General features: G+C 40.6%; 1 protein-coding gene across 2 annotated transcripts in view; it reads right to left on the minus strand.

Annotated features, from left to right (window-relative positions):
- LOC123757665 (uncharacterized) overlaps positions 1-7,677 on the minus strand; it is a 33,339-nt gene extending 25,662 nt beyond the window's left edge. For both annotated transcript variants that reach the window (XM_069327275.1, XM_069327277.1), the window contains exons 1-3: positions 6,770-7,677; positions 5,773-5,914; positions 381-565 (exon numbers count right to left, since the gene is read on the minus strand). In XM_069327275.1, the coding sequence (XP_069183376.1) occupies positions 381-456 (76 nt within the window). In that variant the 5' untranslated portion in view covers positions 457-565; positions 5,773-5,914; positions 6,770-7,677. The remainder of the gene's footprint in view (positions 1-380; positions 566-5,772; positions 5,915-6,769) is intronic.
- Between the last annotated feature and the right edge of the window lie 1,149 nt (positions 7,678-8,826).

Here is an 8,826-nt window from a genome sequence, read left to right on the forward strand (position 1 = left end):
CAAAATAATATTATATTGTCAATTGAGCTTAATTACATGCTTAAAGCAGACCTCAGAGTTGAAACAGTGACGACACATAAACAAAAATACTAAAATACATTTTAGTATTAAAATAGTTAATTATCAGTTAATAGGAAAAAAATTAAACGTTAAAAAGTCTTAAACATAATTATGCGTATGAAGAGATCGGCCTCTTTAAAAAACTAAAAATTTAGCTGTTGAATTATAAATAACTTATTTTGAGTGCCCAATAGGCTATAGCAACACAAAAACAGGATAAACTTGCAGACAGCCTATTGGCCTATGCTCCAGCAACACCCACTACAGTATACTTGTACACACTCGCAGACCCACCACCCATCACGCCCTAAGGTCCTCACCGATGGCTAGGTAGTCAGCATGGTGGTAGAAGGAACGGTAGCCAGCGACCAGAGCGTTCGTAACCCTGAACACCATCGACAAGTTGACGAAGGTGGGAGAGTACCCGTTGTCCGTGGTCCATGCGCACCTGGTGTCAAAACACGTCGTGTTTGCGCAGCTGATCGCTTTGTCACACGCGCATTCTCTGGCGAAGCGAAGATTTACAAATAAATATTTGTTCAGGTAAAGTACATACATACGAGGTAAGATACAAAAGTTGATGGATTTATAGATAGAGCTAGTACATACAATGCCTAAAGCCACTATTACGCAAAGCGTTTCAGGCAGGAAAAACACTAAAGACTAAAAGATTCTTCGCGGCAGGGGATCGTATTCCAGGGACCATAGGATTAAGGACTTGCCCGAAACGCTACGCGTACTAGTGGCTGTACAAGAATGTAACAACTCTTGTATATATCTCAAAAAAAAAAAAAAAAAAAAAAAAAAAAAAAAAAAACAATACTAATTGAGATTAAAGTATAAATAGTGTTGAGAACAAATAAAAAAATGGAAAAAGGGGGGGGGAACATGGCAGAAAAAAAGCAAAAATACAATTTGGTCAACAAAACAGCATTGTTTAAAGTAGAAGACATGGGTTGACATATTGGGGGTGAGGCAGGTTACATTGACTTAATTAGGTAGTACTTAGTTTTTATCTTAAACTGGTTGGGAGAGGTACAGTCTTTAACATAACTGGGAAGGTCATTCCACATTCGAGGTCCCTTGATTTGTAAAGCATTTCTAGTTTGACTAAGTCGTATTCTTGGAATATCAAATAGGTATTTGTTTCTGGTGTGGTGCTCATGGGTTCTGTTACAACCTTCTAGGAAGCTTTTAAGGTCAGGATTGACATTACAATTCAGCGTTTTATATATATAAAATACACATGAGAGGATGTGCAGTGACTTAATATCTAACTTATTCAGAGATTTGAATAAGGGTACCGAGTGATGTCTGGGGCCAGAGTTAGATATTGTCCTAATAGCAGCTTTGTGTTGAGTAATTAGAGGATGTAAATGATTTTGGGTAGTAGAACCCCAAGCACAAATACCATAGTTGAGATAAAGATAGATGAGAGAATAATAATGTCACCAGGGCAGGGCGAGGTACATAATATCTGATCTTAGAAAGAATGCCAACAGTTTTTGAAACTTTTTTTTATATATTTAGAATGTGTCCCTGGAAATTCAGCTTGTGGTCAATGAGAACGCCAAGGAATTTGCCATCTACTTTGTTACAAATTTGGGTATTGTTAATCCTGAGATTTATTTGATTTGAGGATTTATTGCCAAACAAAATATAGAAAGTTTTGTCAATATCGAGGGTGAGTTTGTTGGCAGTTAGCCAGTGATGGACTTTATTTAGCTCAGTATTCACTGTGATATTTAAAAAAAAAAATTGCCCCGAGTGACAAGTTTATTGGGCAGCGCCACTCATCCTGTGAGTGGACACACCGCCATAGTGACAGTATTGGGCAGCGCCACTCATCCTGTGAGTGGACACACCGCCATAGTGACAGTATTGGGCAGCGCCACTCATCCTGTGAGTGGACACACCGCCATAGTGACAGTATTGGGCAGCGCCACTCATCCTGTGAGTGGACACACCGCCATAGTGACAGTATTGGGCAGCGCCACTCATCCTGTGAGTGGACACACCGCCATAGTGACAGTATTGGGCAGCGCCACTCATCCTGTGAGTGGACACACCGCCATAGTGACAGTATTGGGCAGCGCCACTCATCCTGTGAGTGGACACACCGCCATAGTGACAGTATTGGGCAGCGCCACTCATCCTGTGAGTGGACACACTGCCATAGTGACAGTATTGGGCACCGCCACTCATTCTGTGAGTGGACACACCGCCATAGTGACAGTATTGGGGAGCGCCACTCATCCTGTGAGTGGACACACCGCCATAGTGACAGTATTGGGCAGCGCCACTCATCCTGTGAGTGGACACACCGCCATAGTGACAGTATTGGGCAGCGCCACTCATCCTGTGAGTGGACACACTGCCATAGTGACAGTATTGGGCAGCGCCACTCATCCTGTGAGTGGACACACCGCCATAGTGACAGTATTGGGCAGCGCCACTCATCCTGTGAGTGGACACACCGCCATAGTGACAGTATTGGGCAGCGCCACTCATCCTGTGAGTGGACACACCGCCATAGTGACAGTATTGGACAGCGCCACTCATCCTGTGAGTGGACACACCGCCATAGTGACAGTATTGGGCAGCGTCACTCATCCTGTGAGTGGACACACCGCCATAGTGACAGTATTGGGCAGCGCCACTCATCCTGTGAGTGGACACACCGCCATAGCAGCATGTACAACACTCCCCAATAGGAAGAAAACCCGCTGGGTTGTTCACTCTGTCACTTGTACCCAGACACAGCTGGGACTTGCTTAACGGTCTCAAGTGAACAGCTCCTTGATTAACATTTGTCAGCCCTTAAAATCTTACGTTATCTTGCGGGTGCAAAATGGGAGAATCTTTTAAAAACACTATCTATATTTGACAAATGGTATTTTCCTAACTCAAACAATGTGGGGTTTATTACTGATATTGGTCAGTTGGTGGTGTGGGGGGTGGGGGTCAATTGATGTGGTATTGATGTAGTGGTGGGGGGGCTCAGATGGTGGTGGGGGGGTCAGTTTTTATTTATATATATATTTATTTATTTATTTATTTATTTATTTATTTATTTATTTATTTATTTATTTATTTATTTATTTATTTATATACAAGAAGGTACATTGGGTTAGAGAGAATACATAGCATAGTATTTACAATCTTGTAAAGCCAATAGTACGCGCAGCGTTTCGGGCAGGTCCTTAATCTAACATAATTTTGAGTAGGTAAATTCTAGCAGAATTAATAAAATGATAACAGATACATTGCAAGAAAAAAATGAGATGAGAGAGAATAGTAAGTATATTAAAGCACATTGGTATATTAAAGCTCTAATTGATTACATTGACAACTTGAATAGTAATTTAAACAAAAGTAACAGACACCATACAGCAGATTGATAGCTGTGGTGATCAGATTAATCAGTTGGTGGTGTGGTGTGGGGGGGGGGGGGGGTCAGTTGATATGGTGATGGTGGGACCCCCATTTGTTACATTCCTCCAGTTTGAACCCTTGTCTCTTAGTGTGACTTTCCTTTCTGTTCTGGTATTTCCTGACCCAGTTCAGAATTGTCCCAGTTATCCCAGCCTAATCCTCCATCTTGTGCAGCAATCTTTCACGAGGAATAGTGTCACATGCTTTTCGACAATCTTGGAAAATACAGTCTTCCCAGCCTTCTTTGTCCCATCTTGTTTTAGTAACTGTCATAAAACTCATGTTTGCCAGGAATGACTTTCTCTCGAAACCCATGCTGACCTGTTAGTCCTCTCCAGATGATCCACCTTTCTCAACCTGATTACTTTCTCCAGCACTTTACAAGGAATACTTGTCAATGGCACCGTCTGTTATTTAATACCTCCTGTTTTCCTATTTTTTTTAGTATTGGGACTATGTTTGCCTTTCTCAAGACTTCTGGAAGATGTCCTGTCTCAAGCATTTTATAAAAAAATTAGATAACGACTGAAGAAGTACTTCTGGAACCGCCTTCAGCTGCCATGGTTAGATTAAGTCTGGTTCCACTGATTTTGCCATATCTAGTTATTCCAGGTGTTTTTCGTTTTTTACCTATCCTTGACTGCACTCAGCTCCCCAAGGCATAACTGTGACGTGCTTGTGTCTGAAGCTAGACACAGATATAATGTATTAATCAATGATGGAGTCAGAGCTTGTCTCCTGTGGATTCCTTCCCATATTGTTCTCCGAATGCATGACAGACCTGATGAGTTGGTCAAGACTTTTGCTCGTAAAGAGGAAATTGATTACCATCTTGGACTGCTTTTGAGCAGCCTGAGGGCAGTAATATTCCGGGAACATCATCAAAATCTCGTAGACTTGAGGCAAAGTGAAATTCACACCAGTTGCTCCATCTATCATTATTCTATTATGCAGGAAGAACCGCACGTCTATGGGTCATCCAATAAGGTTAGCAGTCTTCTGGATGTTACCACTGCTAGGCTTAAGCTCGGCTGCAAGTACCTTTGGGAGTAAACAACATCTGCTGATGTAGATTGGACTTAATGTAAACTCTGTCAAAGCCCATCCTCCTGTTGTGGTAGTACTTGTAACAACGATGAGGACCATAGTATATATATACCGACGTACAACAAAATTAGAAACTAGAAATCGGCATTATTGATTTGAACAAACCGGGAAACTATTTTTTACTTGTGTTGCAAAGAAAAACAAAACTAGCCTAACCTAACCTTCCTAGGCCTACTACACGATATCTGAGGCCTAACATAGTACATATGTGTGCTATACTATATAGGCCTAGGAATATTTAAGTTTGTTTGTTAGCTTCATTTTTTTAAGAATTCCTTACTAGTCAGTATACTACTATCTAAAAGCTAAGTATGTACGAATTCGTGACTATTGACGATCGTCACAATAGTTGTTATTTAAACAGGAGGATGGGTTGACTATGGCTTTTCGTCATTACATAATGGAATGTGAAAAATCAGGAATTCAGAGATAATACCATCGACGAAGTCCAAGAAATGTATAAATACTTGGTGCATAATGATGTACTGCCGGGAATCTTAGCGAAGTATCCAAAATTTGCTTACTGTAGGTGCAGCCTACAGTAATGACTAAAGCTGCCGCCCAGTTGGGTGGGTGTGTAGCAAGACTAGTAACTGTGTGACTCACCATCGATATAAAGTGCCTTGTATAGTGACTGTTTTGAGCCTCTTCTTGCATCACTAGATATAAAAAATAGTATTGATATGTATATGTATTTGTGTACATGGATGTGTATATATATGTACATGTGCATGTAACATTAACAATTGTGTAACTAGCTTCAAAAGATTGTCACTTGCTTAGCTAAACGAACTTTGGGGTTCTGTTCCTGAACCCATTATGTACCTCTGTAACCATTTTTTAATTCCATGATAGCCTCCTCGATCTAGTAAGTCATCCTGGAGCTTTATATGTTTCTATAATAGTGTTCCTTCTTAGAATGCTGTCGTCACATGAGGGAATGAGCTTCCCTACCTGGATTTGATGAATCATGCCCTTTTCTGATGTTAGAACAGTATTTATATTTAACTGGCTTGCTTTTCATAAAAATAACTTTCACTGGTCGATTTGTTATCTCTAAAACCTACTTAGCACGCATATATTGTGCTAGTGGAGGGTCAGGTAGTGTGGTTAGGTGAAATAAGGAATATAGGGGGAGGTGAAGGTCTGAGTGGGGTTGTAGGTACGCACCTGAGGGCAGTTGGGGAGGTGAGGTAAGGAAGGTAGGGAAAGCTCCGGGTCTGGGCGGGGTTGTAAGGAAGTGACCAACAACACTGCAGCACCTGCCAGCCATACGACACACACCTCCAATCTGTCACGTCTAATGGCTCATCTGTGGAGAGTGATAATGTATAGTTTAATTAACGAGTTTTGCGAGAAATTCAGATTTCGTAGCAATCAGATTTTGTAACGTTTAGACTTTGTAATATTCAAATTTTGCAGTGTTCAGATTTTGTAGTGTTCACAATTCATAATGTTTGAAGTGTTTAGATTTCATAGCATTCACAGATTTGAGCTGGAATAATTACTCAGCGTTATCAATAAAATTTAAAAGGCTTTAATAAATCTTTTTCAGATAAATATACAAATTAATGCATGTCATTTGAATAGTATTTATTTTCATTAGCACATAATTCACAACAATATTCTATAATTTTAGAAGAAGACTTAATTGGACCTCTGTTCCAGCCTAATGCCTAACATTTCCGATTACTGAATTTCTTTCAGAATTCAAATTTAAACTCGGTCAATAAATTGCTTTCAAAATATATGATCATTAGAGTTGGATAACTTTACCCTAAGGTAGGTATACTACCTCCTTAGATTTAAATGATGAACATAAACTGAATTTATACATCTTTTCTCAATTTCTGGCGGCTTTCTTTACATTTATTAAACAGTTTATGAACTTCGAAGCACTAGGAGGCTGTTTATAACAATAATGGCCTTTCACTGGGAAGCTTCGATGTTCGTAAATTGTTTAATAAAGATAGACAAAGCCGCCAAAGATTATGAAAAGATGCACAGATTCGTAAGTACTTGCATAATTACTTGAATCCTAGCCTTTAACATTGATATATGGTGTTGACTCAATATTCACAATGGTCCTATATTTCTAATAGATATATGGTGTGTGTTGACAAACATTTTAAATCCTTCCTTGAGAATCAAATCTGACTACACTTACAGCCGACATTGACACGGTACTGGGTGTTGGCGGTGTGGTTGTGTCCGTCAGTACACCACAGGTCGTAGCTCCCCGCCACCGCCGCCTGCAGATACAACTCTACCTTGTCCTCCGCCACCACCTGCAGAAGACCAATACGCTGGCATACTGACAATCATACACCCACGACACCCAAAAACACATGCGCACACATACTACGAATTCTAAGGGGACAGATAATCCCAACAGAGACACTGAAATAGAAGTAATACGAAGAAAAGTGAGGAACAAGAATGAGGAGCTAGACATGATGGAAGTCACAGAAACAAAGTGAGAAAACAACTATGAGGAGATGGAAGTCAGACAAGATCTTACCATGGATACTAAAATAAATAACTTCAGCAGTGTGTAGACTTCTTCCTATATTTTATTTTATTTTATTTTATTTATATATATACAAGAAGGTAAAATTGGGTTTGTGAGAATACATTGGATAGTACAGTAATGGTCACTGCTTGGTCGCAAGCGGGGATTTTTCTGGCGGGGGAGAAAGAAACAATTGCGCAGCGCGTTGCGCGGGCAGTTTGGGGCCTGTATAAATACGGGCGCACACTGGGGCTCTGCCTCACTCCGCCTGCCCTCGCCGCTGCCTTCGCAAAACCCCACCCTCCCCCCCTTTGCAAGCGGCTGCTTTTGTACCCCCGTCATGCTTTGCACAGTTGTCCCGTTTGTCTCCCCACTGCATGTGGGAAGGGGGGTGCAGCGCCGGTCCCCAAGTGTCCCGCTGTCCGCAGCTAATACTTTGCCCAGTCTAGGTGCTAGTAAGCCCTACTTGTAGTCACACCCCCTTCTCCTTATCCATTAGGTCTTTTACGGCCTCTTGGCCGGGTACATTACGTGTTATGTGGTCTCTCACTTATTAGTTATTCTTTGTGTCCTGCCTGTTATATCCTAGTGTTATATAATTACTACACATTTGCACTCGGCCTTAATTCTAGTACCAGTTAACCTTTAGGTTTCTGCAGAATTAGTTTCCATGTCACTATAGGCTAAGGTCTCATACTTACTACGGGTGTACCTTTTAAGTTAAATCTAGTCCTTGGAATTGTTACTGTTAATTCTTACTTTATATATTTACTTTATATATTTTAATATAAACGTTATATAGTCCTTAAATTATATATTTTGAAACTCTATATATTTACATGTTCAATATTAAGTTTAATAATATCAACTTTGTTATAAGCCTATAATATAAACCGTGTTTAATATAAACTTTATATAATTACTTACTTTATATTTGAACTTTACACATTTACATGTTCTGCAGAATTTAATCTTCAATAAACTTTAACGCCCCATACTGCCAGTATCTTTCTCCCCCTGGTCAGAAAATTACATTCTTGTAAAGCCACTAGTACGCGCAGCGTTTCGGGCAGGTCCTTAATCTAGCAGATAATTTTAAGTAGGTAATTTCAATCAGAATTGATAAATGAAAGATACATTACAAGAGAAAAAGTTTAAGGTCTATAGTTTTCAAGGTCTCGCTATATAAAAAGAGGAACTGCCTGTCATGTTCACAGAAAATGGTACCATCCGTTTTCTATGTGCGGCGGCTGGGACGCCAGGGAGAAGGAAGGTAAACAGAAGAGCGTACAAGACGCCCGCCAAGCTTGGTAGCTACTAGTCATGTAATCATATTAAGTATTAAAGTCAGTAACCAAGTCATGACTTTACATCAACCCTACAACCAAGACTTCCTCAGTAACACACAAACACCAAATTGGCGACGAGGATGAACTGTGAACGCAGGTATTTGTTCAGTTTCAAACACAAGGGAGAAGCATGCTGCCTGGAGGAGGAAGAGAAGCTGTGAGCGCCATACCCGATGCTGTATGCTAACCGATGCTGTGTGCTAACCAATGCTGTGTGCTAAACGATGCTGTGTGCTAACCGATGCTGTGTGCTACCCAAGCTGTGTGCTACCCAAGCTGTGTGCTACCCAAGCTGTGCTGAAGAAACTGTACTGAAGAATCTGCCGACGTTGTGTACGAAACGACGCTTTGATGTGTACAAAA

This window comes from Procambarus clarkii, chromosome 19 (assembly GCF_040958095.1).
Source record: "Procambarus clarkii isolate CNS0578487 chromosome 19, FALCON_Pclarkii_2.0, whole genome shotgun sequence".
Classification (NCBI taxonomy): Eukaryota; Metazoa; Arthropoda; class Malacostraca; order Decapoda; family Cambaridae; genus Procambarus; species Procambarus clarkii.